The sequence below is a fragment of the Hippoglossus stenolepis genome, chromosome 3 (assembly GCF_022539355.2).
Source record: "Hippoglossus stenolepis isolate QCI-W04-F060 chromosome 3, HSTE1.2, whole genome shotgun sequence".
Classification (NCBI taxonomy): domain Eukaryota; kingdom Metazoa; phylum Chordata; class Actinopteri; order Pleuronectiformes; family Pleuronectidae; genus Hippoglossus; species Hippoglossus stenolepis.
Genome location: NC_061485.1, coordinates 15937287 through 15951746, shown reverse-complemented (window position 1 = coordinate 15951746; position 14460 = coordinate 15937287). Strand labels below are relative to the sequence as shown.

Sequence of the window (14460 nt, the reverse complement as noted above, 5' to 3'; positions counted from 1 at the left end):
AACTGACATTTAAAATGTCATAGCAGGAAAACCACAGGTGTCAAGAACTGCGGAAATTCATTTAAGTAAAGATCTAGGGCTCTGATATGTGACCTCTGTGGCAAATAAAAATGTATTTTCGATACTGATTATATACATTCAAATTAAAAAATATATCTATTATTCCTAAAATAAAATGATCAAACCCTTGTGACAAAGAAATTGAGGCTTGATAATTTACAGTAAAAAAACACAAATACAACCACATATATTGAACTTAAATTATGAAATAAAAACAAATATGTAAACTGTAAAATAAACATTTTAATATTGGTGCATATTGTCAAACAAAGATCCCAATATGTCCATCAGCCGATACTCTCAGCCAACCAACCTATGAGTCGGGCTCTAGGAATAAGTTGGTATTCATATTTGTATCGGCATTTCGGATATCGGCAAAAATCCAATATGGTGCATCTCTAATGTGAAGTAAAATTAAAATATTAAAAACAAACCAGAGATGTACCCGGGAACCAGTCGAGAGTACTGACGTACTGCATCTGTATTCTGCATAGTGACTCGACGACTCCTCCGCTGATTTAATGAATCACTTAACAATTGTTTTTTACCTCCATAGGGCTTGTGATAATGCTCATGCTGCATTAACTTCTAATGGCCTATTTCCAGCATGTTGCCTCTGAGCCAGGGGGCGTCTAACTCTATACATTAGTCACCATATCAGCGAGCAGGAAGATTCCACTTATCAGACGAGAAACACCCGTTTAAAATACGCTGCAGCGCAGAGGCAGATACAGCTCACCTGTGTGTGTGTGTGTGTGTGTGTGTGTGTGTGTGTGTGTGTGTGTGTGTGTGTGTGTGTGTGTGTGTGTGTGTGTGTGTGTGTGTGTGTGTGTGTGTGTGTGTGTGTGTGTGTGTGTGTGTGTGTGTGTGTGTGTGTAAGAGTAAAAAGTGGAGAGCAGAATGTTCTGATACAGGGGTCTCTCCTCCACTACGACTTTCTCTTGTGCTGTCACAGCAAAGTGTCTCATCTCAGAAAGACAGGAAGTAAGATGATGACTCATTCATTCATTCATGTCACTAAGCAGTATCTTCGGTGCATTTAGTCACATTCTGCATATTTTGAGTTCCGCATTTTTGACATTTCAACCCATTTCTAAATATAGGTGATTATTCTTGGGAACATGGAAGCCAATGAATATATCATATTATGTTGTGCAATCACTTCACAGAAAGGATCAGGTTTACACATAAGCGTTGAAGGAATCAGCTGAAACGCTGCTCATTCAGTTTGAATACTTTGCCGAACTGCGTTGTGGTTCCATTGCACTGCGTTGCTCACGTGGCATGCAGCAGACGTTGAGCAGAACTCAGCCTTTCATGTGGCAAACGGAGGCATGCAGCTAGCAGGGCTCATTGGCTTGAGAGCTGACTAAGTTGTAACTGTGATTATTGTCGTTATGACGATCTCGCCGACACCAAGTGCGCACATATGTGAGTCCAGTGTGAGATTCAAACCCAAGAAAGTCCCAGGAAGAAATCTGTGCCATATCTACAAATTATTGCGCTGCTATAATTCTTTTATTGGATGATGCAGTAAATACTGATCTTCAAATAAATGTTGTTGTTGTTTTAAACTATCTAATACTAGTGTCCCTAAATACATATTATTTTGTCAGACCTGTTGGGAGGAAAAGCAAAACAATTAGCAGTCACTCACTTCATCTGCTTCACAATGGTGCTCTTCCCTGACTCGCCAGCACCTGCAGAGAGAACAAAAACAGGCAGAGGTTAAAAATACGCTCCCGTTAGACCAGAAATGTAAACAGGCAGCCAGCTTGGCCGCTTCACATCTGGAGCTCCCCCCTCTCCATCTCTCACTTCCATCCTGAACCAGTCTACTCTTTCCTCTCACCGTGAACCAACGGGGATTCTGCCTCTACAGCTATAACCCAGACATTTCAAACTGAGTTGAAATGGCAATGAAGCAAAGTCTTTACTTCACAGTGGAAACATCAGAGACACTTTGAACCTCTGAAGCAACAAAACCCACCTGCCATCCTATCCTCCTCTTCTTCTTCTTCAAGACAAGTCACTTTATCGTAGTTAACATTTTAATGGAAACGTCTGACAGGATATGGGGCCTTTTTTTTTTTCTTATCCAGTGCTATGTTTATTCTACCAGCCTGAGGCGACCGGGGAGAGCTCATCTGCCACAAGGAATTTAACACTACACACATACAGACACATACACCCAGGGGTGCCTGTCAGTGCACTCTCCATTCGAACTCGCCCAGGGTGAAGTCTCTCTGGGATGACCCTCAAAATACACTACTACACAGCATGCAGCACGCACATGCACAGAGAGGCCCCCCCGGGTAGTAATGGGCAAAGATAGTTTCCATAGACAGCTGTCAGCTCCTGCTCCTCCATGGTCAATGAGCTCAGACTGGCTAATCAAGCAGAACAAACAGTTTGCCTTGAAATGAAGACGGTTTTAATAGACATCCCAGAGCCTAAAGGTGTCATTAGGTGTGTGCTATGTGGTCAGAAATGTAATGTCTGTGTCCGGGGCCTGAGCGTGCGGAGCCAGGACACTAGGGTGAAAGTAATTTTCTGTTTTCACGCAGAGGCATTGAGACATTCTCCATTTTGCATCCACCACATGGTTCTCGAGTCTCCACCGTCTCCACCAAGTAATCTGCAAATCAAACTGTGATGAAGCGCACGTCCATCTGCTGCACAGTCTGCGGACCATAGTGTTAAACCGGAGGAAAGGTGGGAAAGAAATGCTCTCTCTGGCTGCACTGTATACATTGGATATGAACTAAAACTGTAAACATATCTTCCTAGAAAATAAGAGACAAAACAAAAACATTGTTGTGGAGTGTGCCCTACATTTGATATAAAGCAGATACAATATTTAGCAGCGCGTAATTCCAGCTTCCCCGCAACCCCTCAAATGATAAGCAGTATAATTGATAGGTGGATTTGTCATATTTATCAAATTAGCACCATTACCAAGGAAGTTATGTTTCATCTGATTTTCTTTGTTCATTTGTTCATGCAACATTACAGAAAAATATCCATCCATCCATCCATCAATTATCTAAACCCCTTATAATTAAAGGGCCATAAGGGGAGCTGGAGCCAATCCCATTGATCGAGGCGGGAAAAACCCATTCACGTTTGGAGCGGATCCGGTTAAATGGGTTAACCCAGAATTTATTTTTAACAAGGTGAAAAAGGGCATTAGCCTTGACAGAGGTATGCACTCTCTGATCACCCTTCTACTTCTACTTAAGCTGGTTAAAACTACAAAAGGCCGTCAAACTGTTAAACCTCTTCACACTTACGCTGCATTTATTTAACTAGGTTTAAGCACTAATAAAGTATATTAATAATTTAGCATTAAATATCAGGAGGACAACACAGCAAAACAGAGTTGGCCAAATATGTCCCTGGAGCCTGTGCTATGTCTGGTTTCAAACTGCGGGAGCATATTTTCGAGACTTGTGAGTTCACACAAACACACACAAACGCAAGCTCTCCTGATGGTAGTAAACATGCCCTTTGGAGTTTGTCCAGTGAATCTGAAGCTAATAACAGTTAGAAACAAGCAGTGAATTTTGGCCCATATCTTGGTTGCGCTGCTGGTTTGATTAACGAAAAGGTAGCAGCTCTTTTCACTGCACAACACAAACACAAATACACATCATCTCCAGGCAGACTGTGTGTTCTCAGCATTCAAGCATGTGCGTGTGGAATCTGTCCGGAGCAAATGATATGCGCGCTAAAAAAAACACTCTGTTCATCTGCCTCTGACAGAGAATACTAAACGCCAAAGAAATGTAGAGCACAATAAATTAGGGAATATACTAGGATATTATGTATACAGTAATGTACTAAAGCTGCAGTAATAGTAGATCAACCACAACGTACAGTATATAGACACATGCAGAGGAAGTGCAGGCCTGTGATGCAATATTTGTCTTGAATATTTTATAGTTGCCAGCTGGTATTAAAGGCTGCCACCAACTGTACAAGCACATGTACTTTAGTAAGAATGTTTTCAGAATTCCTGCAGGGCTGGACACACTTTGTTTTTACTAATAATACCTTGACTGAACCAACAGGACTGCAGCAGTGCACACGCACGCACGCACACACACACGGCTTTTTTTCACAGAAGACCTATTCAAATGTCTTAGTAAAGCATTGATGCTACTAACAACATTATCAATGGCTCTGCTGAGTTTGAGTGTCCTCGTACAACATGTCAATGTGACAGTAAGGCCGTGTGCAAAATACCAAGACTATAAAGCAGCTAAATGGAATTCAACCAGCAATAAAATTATTATTCATCTGTGATTTTCCTACTACGATATATCAAAATATCTGCTATGAAACAGGCCTTTTTTGGGAAAAATATGACTGAGTACACATACCTTCATCATCAGATCTCACAGAGTGGGGGTTGTAGCAGACTAAGCTTTGTTTTATATGCTCTGAAGGATAAAATAAAAGACACTAGGAGAAGGAAGAATAACCATGGAGACATATTATATAGTAATAAAATAAAGCAGCAGAGAAATTGTAAATCTCTCTGCAACAGTCAGGAAATGACTGATTACTGACGGGGAGGACCAACATGGAGGCGGGTGCCAGGGGGAACCAGTACCATCAGGATTGACTGGGGTCCACCTGCAGCAGGACGGGGCCGGGTGTCATACCCATGATGAACCGACTGTATTCACAGGTGGTGAGTGTCATTATCAGTGACACAATCAGGTCAGCTGACAGTCACACTGAGGTTTTCCTTTCCTCTGCACATTACGACAGCAAATATAAACAGGAACAGTTCTAATCAAGTCCCACGTGACCACACACACACACACACGACTAAAGCAAACCTTAATTTCATAAAAGGAGAGAATACACTGCTCCCTTTGGGTCAGGTAAGATATAAACAACAAAGTGTGTTGTTGCAGTGGTGTACCCGGCACTTTCATTAATTTAATTGTTAGAGAGCAGATGAGGGAAATAACTCTTGCCTGTATTTATAGACAACATGGGACCTACGGATTTTAGCTGGGGCTTAATTTGGACTCAAATGAGTTTGTAATTGGGTGTCTACCTTTGTTTGAGGATGTGCAGGTAGCTGCCGAAGGGCCCCTCGGTATGAAAAACAATTATCATTGTTGTACCAGGGGAAATCGCTCAGTTCCCACTGTGCAGGTGGTTTTGGTGCTTGGGTACAATTATCCAGGTGTTAAGCTACAAGTTGAGAGATCTAAATGTTAAGAATAGATGAGTGCAGTCCACCTGAACCACCCGTTACCCAAACTTATCTCCAAGTCAAATCTGGACCTGTTCAAATATGTCCTGTGACCCGACCAATCACTCCTAAGAAATGGGTTATGGTCTCCTCGTCCTCCTGTTTTGGTGGTGGAAATATGTTCTTGGAAAAGTATTTGTGAATTGATGCAGCGTATGAGATCCTGCACCTTTCAATGTGTTTAACCCAGCAAAGATGTGCCTAGCTTGTGGCTCTCAAAGGTTGATACTTTACAATACTTTTTACAGGCAGCAAAGCTACTGAGTGTTCACCAATAACCACTTTTATCTATGTGATCTATTTTTATGTAATAGCTAGTTTGCTGTCGGTAAAGTTATAAGATAAATTTGATGTTGTCGGCCTTGAGAATAAAACGTATTCTTGTGGCTGACAAGACTTCACATTAGCTGATTTACTGCACAATCATTTTAATCTCTGACTTCCCAGACAAAGAACACACTTATTCAGTTCAGTGTTCAGGAGTCTGGTGTGAGCATTACAGTTTTCTACCTGTGCTTTATCAGACATAAAAAAAACGTGTTGACTGACTGGTCTCAAGGTTACATATCTCCACACCAAGATGTTATCTTGGCAAAGTTGGGGTCAAAAGTCCAGCAAAAAAATACCTGAAGATCTGCTTTAGTCAGCAATTTTAACTCATTGAATTTTTGAAAATTACATCCTAATGAGGAATTTGAGTTTTCTTTGACGGAGAGATTAACAGAAAGGTCTGACAGAGCTTTACCTACTCCCACATTTAACGAGTGATGGAATTAAATTAGACAAAGAAATGTTCTTGCTCTTCTGTGAGAATTCCTGACATGCTCACACAGTCTCTAGAGCTTTGTTATCCAGTTAAGCATGATGACAAGTCCAGATATAAAAAGAAGACATTTCAAAGGGTCCTTCCCACTGTCCTGTGTCAAGACTGACAGTCAACACCTCAAAACGATTGTTATCGTCCTGCAGTGCCGCCATCAGCATCTTGCATCCACAGCTTCATCTAGTTTAAAATGTAACTGTCCACCTCCACTGGTGTTAAAGCTATACTCTGTGTGTGAATAAGTGTGCATGTGTTTGGAGCAAGTGTGACCCATCCTGGTGGGACTGGGAACAAGACACAAAGGCAGCAGTGTGGGTGCCTGCTAGCTGAGAACACAGGGCCGCTGTTGATGTTTAGGCCTGAGCCGCTCCAATCTGAGCTATAGCTCACACGAGTAACTCACACTGCTCCGCCTCCTTTCAGTCAGCCTGACAACTGCCCTCGCCACCCGCAGCAAATCACTTTATGGCCACTAGCAAAGAGTAAATGAAACGCTTGTGGGGGCCTGACTGAAGAAGCTTCGTTTCACTGCAGATGAGAGGAACATGTGTTGAACTGGGAAATAAATTAAAACAATAAATACTTAAATAACAAAACCAATGCTGAGAGGGCTCTCAGTCCTGATGATTCTGACCAAGTGTTTTAAGGCATAAAATCAATGACTATACAATAAAAAGAAGACTGGAAGGAAATTCAGTGGCACTGACCTCGAAGGACACTTTGACATTTGAGGAGATTTTTAGACAACACATCAGTATCAGGGGGTGTCCTGATTGGAATTTCAATTACAGGAGAAAAGATGATTGAAGTTTAAGGTAAATATAATTCAACCAAGCATGCACAGACTAGAGTGCGATTCAGGACACAATTTTCTGTCGGAACTCGACCGAGCCTGAGAGAAAGATTCTGTGTTTTGTGTCAGAACCCAACCCGAGCCCGATGTTTTCCCTGTTGTTTTATGTGCAGCTTAAAAACATCAAGTAGATAGCCCAGTCAACATGACTGAACCAGAACCAAACAGTCATTGCAAAAATGTTTGTCCAGACCTGGCCCAGTTTGGGTATCCACAGTCTAGAACAGAGACAATATGGACAGAAGCCTCAGGTTTCATTGAGATTTCTTCCCTCTCACATTGAGGCTTTTTCTCGCTCCCCGGCTGATAAGCGTTCAGTAACAGCATGGCCTTAAACAGAGTGTGGGCACAATAACTCAAACACAATATAAAATAATCCAATTCAACAAGCGTGTGTTCTTGCAGAGATATTGTCCTACATTCCGCTAACTGCACACTGTTTGTGTTCATGTATTGTGTACAATATGTAGGAGTGGGCTGTTTGATACTTCTCCCTCAATGTGTTGCATGCAGTCCTCTTTCAAACATGCTTTTACAAGCTGCACAAAATATCCTAAATAAGACTGGCGGCCTCTGAGTAATTACTGTGTTGTAATTGTGGAGCCGTTTGCACTGCACCATCAGGCATGCAGTCATTTTTACTGAAAAATTAATAGTACATTGGCTCGGCTGTGTGAAAAATGAATGTCACATGCTTTAATGAGACAATTATTTAAGTTAGTCCTAAGCTGCCAATAACTGAGTTGCAAACAAAGCGAAAGTTGAATAAAACATCGTCAAGAGCAGGAGAATATTCCGCTGTCTACTAAATCTATAATGGAACGGCCCTCTGGTCTCCACTTCAGTGCAGACCTGTTAAATAAATCAATGTGTGACCTCAGTGGTGACGGGCCGCCCCATGAATATCAAATATGAACTGGCTTTCAAGTTGAACTCCGAGGACAATGGAGGCAAACATTGGATGTCATAAGGTTTCAAATCAATATCCACTTAGAGACACTGAGAGTTAATGTTGTTAAGTCCACTTTAATGTGATTTTTTCTGAGTACAGATAAATATTAGTCACAGTGCACGCAAGGCTCGTCTTATTGTTAGACATCGTTTCTCACCCACTTGAGACTCCTCGTCCTCACGGTCTCTTTTCTCACTCGCAGCAGCCTGGGACACATTGAGACTCCACTAAATAAAACAATGAGACGCTTGAATTCTCCCCACTAATATACAGTACACTGAGCATACAGTGGAAAAGTGATAGGGCGGTTTTCACGCCAAGATGAGTAACCTAAGTGGAAGCAATGGGAATTTAAGAAAACAAAAAGGTAGAGAAAAGGGGGGCGAGGTTAGAGGGGAAAAAATAACAATAAAAGTGCTGAGACGGCAACTCTTCGTGTAGGAGGATCCACAGAGAGGAACCAGCCTCACTACACTGAACTTTCTGACACATCTCTTACATAACAAAACAGCCTTCATCACTTTTCCATCTCCCCTGGGCCTCACTCTTTATTCTATAATCTAATTAATTTAATTTTCCATCATTCCCTCCAAGTCTCTCTCCAACTATCCTCGACCGCCTACACACCGAACGTGAGCGGTCCGATGGCGCCTGTTCCCTCGCCAAGCGTTGAGAAATGTGCCATCCCAGACCCGAGACCAAAGGCCCTCAGAGAGACACATGTGTCACTTCCTATTCTCAGATCCAATCAAGGAGGAAATGGAAGCAGCTTGCATGAACATGTGTACACTTGTGAATGCAAAGACACATGCATACACATTCACAGACATATCTGTCTGTTTGAAAGACAGCGACGGACGGATTCAGTCTCCTCCAACAGATGGTTACCCTGCCTCGGGCAATGAGCAAGTCTGGACAGCAGAGTCGCAACTGCTGCCAAAGCAGAGAGGAATAAGACGACGAGAAGTCTTCCTTCTTTATGTATATCGAGTGCATGTGAGGCAATGCTGATGATGGTGGTGGAAGAAAAGAGCATTTTATTTCCTTCACATAAGCCATTTGATGACAAGTTTCCTTAAGGATGCACATTCCCTTGACAAATTACAGACTGGAGCAACTATCAATAATCCAATAAATCATGAAAAGCTTCTACAATTGTAAAAAGGCATTTCCTCGATGGTAAAGCAGCCATTGCTGATGAGATGCAGAGCTGAAAGGAGCAGTATGTGACAATTAGGACTTGTTGAGCTGCAACATGCTTTACTGTGTATGGAAAACCCCCTCATTATGTTTATTATCGATGAATCATTAACCTCAACAATTCTGGAGTCATAACAATAAAAGCAAGACTTACACTCGTATGAACTGCGTTTTGATTGTGGGGCCATAAACATACAGCAAAGGCAGCAGTGGAGCTCGGAGCGCTACGTGCAGTTTATGAGTGAAAATGTGAACCACATTGTCAACACACCTCCTGAGCAATTAGCTGTTGTAAAGATTAACTGATGCATATCAGGAGAAATCAAGAAAGAAGAGGAAACAAACCTATTCAGATGAGAAGAATAAATTTAGGTGACGTATATATATATGACTTATTATTTTTGCATGAGATTGAAGGCCATAGATTAATTTAACAGTCAACAGTGAGACACAAATTCCCACCAGCAATAAACTGCCGATGATGCTGCACAGACAGATGCTCCTTCCATCAATAGAAGCTTGAAACGTGGAGAGCTGGGGAAAGAGGGAAACGCAAAGAAAGGAGAAGGTATCATGTTGGAAATGTGTCTGAAAAACCATCAAATGATACCATAGCTCACAGGAGCTCAGGAGTCTGTCATCTTTTAAAGTGTAAGAGGTAAAATGCTCCATCAGGCAACTGGGACCACTGGTATAAAATGTCTCTGTCCATTTACAGCTTTTCCCAGAAATTTTCCAGAGGGGCTGGATGTGAGAACATAAATGTCAGTTACTCTGGACATTTTCTGGGCTTGTCCTGCCAGGCCCTGAGTAAAATGTCAAACTGAGCCCATGTGAGAATTGAACAAGAAAATCTCAGGAAGAATTCACAGCGAGCGAGTGGGCATGTTGATGGTTTTAACACCCAACGGATGTCAAACTGGAAGAATACAAATATCTCAGCATGACGAAGAGAATCGAAGAAGATGCAGACGAAGACGCCAACTGGGAAAGATAAGAGAGCTTTGGGAGATGATGATAATTTTTAATCATCCCAAAATAGGAAAAGTGGTTTGAGAGGAATTATTTGGCACACTGAGATAAGCGGAATGGCAAACGTTGATTGTAGCAGACAGGAGAGAGGATCAGCTGAGGTAAGTGAAAGGTAAAGAGAGGACAGGAGGAGGAGAGAAACAGATGTGCTGCTGTTAGGGACCCTGATCTGACACTTAACGTCAGGCCCACCGTGAGGATGACATATTAACTGGCCAGTCCCCGGCCTTAACTGCCGATGATTGACAACCTTGACTCCCACTCAGTAGTAGATTAGAGCTCAAAACCTTAACAGGGCAGCTACAGCCGATCAGGCAACGATTTGAGTCGGTCAATATTTAATACAGAGCACTCACGCCCCTTAAATCTTGATGATCAGTAAAAAATCAAAAATCAAAATAATGGTGAGGTCTCTCTCGTTCTCGTTTCTGTCATGGCTTCGATCCGAGTGTCGCTCCCCCACCTCATTTCAGTGGCTCTGAATTTTTGCAGTGAAACCGTTTAACGGAGCGGCGAGCTATCAGGCACGCCACAGCGCCAGGAGCGGTAATCACAGTCCACCAGATGGAATGAATTCATAATTGATGTTGATTTTCAAACTGTATGCAAGGATGAGGGAGCGTCAAGCAGAACGGTGCTTAAAATCTGCAGCCCTCGAGATGTTCTAATGTGCTGCAACATCTGGAGAGGGCTTCCTCTGACATTACGCTACTACAATGCAAATAAGCAAGGAAATCAATTTTACAATAAAGAATGGCCTTCAAACACACATTTCTACTAACACGTTCCCCTGTGCTGCAAGTAAAGAGCAAAAATTATCATATCATTTGTTAAGCGATGGAATTAGCCGGCTGTTTTTAATCCATTATTATGTGTTTCATATCATATATGTGCAAGTTGGTGCTGCTTAAGATGTTGGTGACTGATCCTGATCCACAAAGACATTTTTACACTTTAGAAATGAAAATCTTGGCATGATGGAGACTATCTGACTTTCTCAAATTTTCCTACCACAGCTGTTGTTTGACAGGAAGCTGTGAGTATTTTTTTATTAATATCAGACAGAAATCTGCCAAAACAGCAAGAATTTGTAGTTTTATTCATCTGTTCATCCTCCCCCTGACTTTGACACCTTCTTTCATATATGTGGTTTAATCAGAGCTTACGTCTCGCAGGCATGTGGTGGGGTCAGTGTAAGGATTGTGTTACATGACCCCTGACATGGCGCTGCTGCCCCAGCTAAAGACAAAGACCTGGAAAGACAATCCCGCTGCACATACAGACACACACACAAAAAAAATAAATCACACCACATCTAAAGGCATATTATCCGTTATGGGATCGAACCGGGGTCAAACACTGATTTAAATCAGACAGATGTTCAACCTGTAAAGATGAAGAGAAAATACACAGCGCTTCTTTGGAAGGATAAAGAAGCGCACAGCTTTGTTCACTGCACACAAATCTAATGTGGAATGAGTTTGTGGGCTTTGTGCACAACAGCTTGTGGATTATTTCCCTTATTGTACATCACTGTGACCATACAGAAAAGTACAGCACTGAATCTGGCAGTCCTGGGACTGTGATTCAGTTTTGCATCAACACCAAATAGTCTGGAACATATACTGTAATTGAAGCAGGTCCCTGCACCCTAATGATCTGTACTGCCTCACACTGTTCTGTGTCTGAGAGCCATGTGACACTTGTACTACTCCCACAGGAAGGACCACACACACGAACAAATTAAATTCACTCATTATCTACTCACCACTATGCCGATACGGCTGCAACGCGGTTTACCCCTGAGACTCCAGAAGTGTTTTGTGGACTCAAACACCTCACCCACCCCTCCATCTGCATAGTGGTGAGTAGATAATGAGTGAAATTTCATTTTTCAGTGAACTATCCCTTGTAGCTTCAGTCTCAGTTCAAACGGTAAAACAAAACCAGGAGGTTGAGCATCTTTCACTGGCTCCACAGTCACTACGAAGAAAAACTTCACAGCATGAGTTTGTCCTACTGTTCTTTCACTGTAGGAAAACCCTTTCTTATTCGCCTTCAAATGGCAACACAGCGATGGTCCTAAACTCAACGGAGGCATCTGCTGCCTCATGGGCAATGGGCGACTAGGTAATGTACTGCTGATGCATTATACATACATCCATTACCTGCCCCCCTCCTGCACTAACCTTTGTACTCAGACACACATTCACATGTATGGGCACACAGAGATGGAAGAAAAAGGCTCGATGAATTATGGATTAGGGCATCACAATATAAGCAATGACCTGTGGGAGAAGCACAGTATAAACACTTGGCGAGAAACAAAAGCTATAGGTGGTGAGGAGATGAAACTCTCAAATATAAGAAGTCAAATGAAGCTGAGGGGAATATTCAATATCTGTGCAACTCTTTCAGAGACAAAGAATGTGGAATCGCTTTTTTGATGAAGGTGAAGTTAAAGCAACAAATTTTGCCTTTTAATGGGATTCCATTAACAGAAACCTTGAGAATAATTCATGATCATTCTTTTAGAGTTAGAATTGAAAAGCACATTGCTCTTCCTCAGTGAACTTACGCTGAACTCACATTTACGTACTAAATGAATGCTGGACCCTTCGCTGGGTACGGTCGCCGGCTCTCATGCGATAGTCTCATGCTAGCTATTGATGCAATGCTAAAGAAGTGCACAGAAAATAACCAGATGAACACACACCAGGTTCACCAGCTGACTCTGCCTCATCCTTCTAAACTACGTGATTTGATTGTCAGTTGTCTCCGCTGCTACAATGTAATTCTGCAAAACATAACATCACCCCATTCAAAGCGAATGAGCAGCGTTTCAGTTTAAGCCTCCAACATATGCAAATAGTCCTGCGTCACAATCCATATGTTACACATGCTGCATGGTTGAGAGAGGAGCAGAGACAGACACACTTATACACACAATGAGGCCTTGTCTACACTAACCCATATCTCCAAGTTTCCAAGATTTATTTCTGCTAACAGTAGCAGCTTTGCATGTGTAATGTTAAGAGAAGAGAAAACTGTCTGTTGCCTCCAGCTTTCTGTCAAATTATAAACTTCAATAATAGTCTGCCAACCAATACAACAGTCATAAAACTGTAATCATTATTTTCACAGTATCCTGTCAGACAAGTTCCTAACCATGATATAGTGATTCATTCAACAGTGTTTGTTCTACAAGTGGCTTTTATGAGCTACAATTGAATTCCTCTTTTACACAAACACGTGTAAACTAAAATGAATATCATATAAAATGACTAAATAATAATGAAAGTAAATTTATTATTATTAATAATAATAATAATAATAATAATAATAATAATAATAAATATAAATACAAATAGGAGGCGAACAGTTTAACCAGTGACCAGATTCCTTGCCGGATGACATTGTCGGCATTTTTTTTTTTTTACATTTCACCCAAGTCAATTAACCTTTTGCATGTAATCTGAAAACTCTGCTTTGAAAACAAGTCACATCCACATGTAATCCTACATTTTCAGGTTCATATATGTTTGTGTGGACACGGCAGCCAAATAAAATCAGCAGCCTCCTGGTCTGGCCTGCGGTAATTACTCAGAACTAAAAGGCCATCGATCAAAGAGCAGACGAGGCGACCAAGGCTGCCTGTGAAGACTGGCCTTCTCCCAGCCCCGAAGAAATCAGAGGCTGCCGTGGCCTTGAAGCCTGCAGACATGAAGGGTGCAACCAGACCAGTGCACCTGACATGGTCAGAGCAAACATCATCGCTCAGCATTTCAAATCACATTTAAATGACACTCTCCGACTTTGAAACCAACTTTAACTTGAGTATAAAACCTGCTCTCTCTCAAAATTAACTTTAAAGCCAAATAGTAAATGAAGCAAAGATAATTACACATGTTATATTTCCATTTGACACGGATTTTACGATGTACGATATGAGCAGAGGCCAAGAAACAAGACAAGGTGTTTCTCTTCAGTTAAAGCTAAAATTTAATTTACAATCAATAACCAAAGATGTAGTTTCAAAATACTTTCCTGAACTATAATCTGTTTCTCTTTCAGTGCAGTAACCGTTTTTGGCTAATTTGAACCCGTATCTGAAAAAATAAAATGTATCCTAAAATGTTTGAATAAACGGATTATCTACCCATATCGACTAGATGTGTAATTCTGGAGTCGACTTTGTTAAAGTAGCAGAGAAACGCCACGTTCATGAAGTGAACTGCCCAAAGGTTTTCGGGAAGTAGAGGGTT

General features: G+C 41.6%; 1 protein-coding gene across 1 annotated transcript in view; it reads right to left on the bottom strand.

Annotated features, from left to right (window-relative positions):
• Nucleotides 1-14460, bottom strand: part of LOC118104649 (guanine nucleotide-binding protein G(i) subunit alpha-2) — a 49903-nt gene that overhangs the window by 9131 nt on the left and 26312 nt on the right. Inside the window, exon 3 of the mRNA XM_035151682.1 lies at nt 1718-1760. Within this exon, the coding sequence (XP_035007573.1) occupies nt 1718-1760 (43 nt within the window). The remainder of the gene's footprint in view (nt 1-1717; nt 1761-14460) is intronic.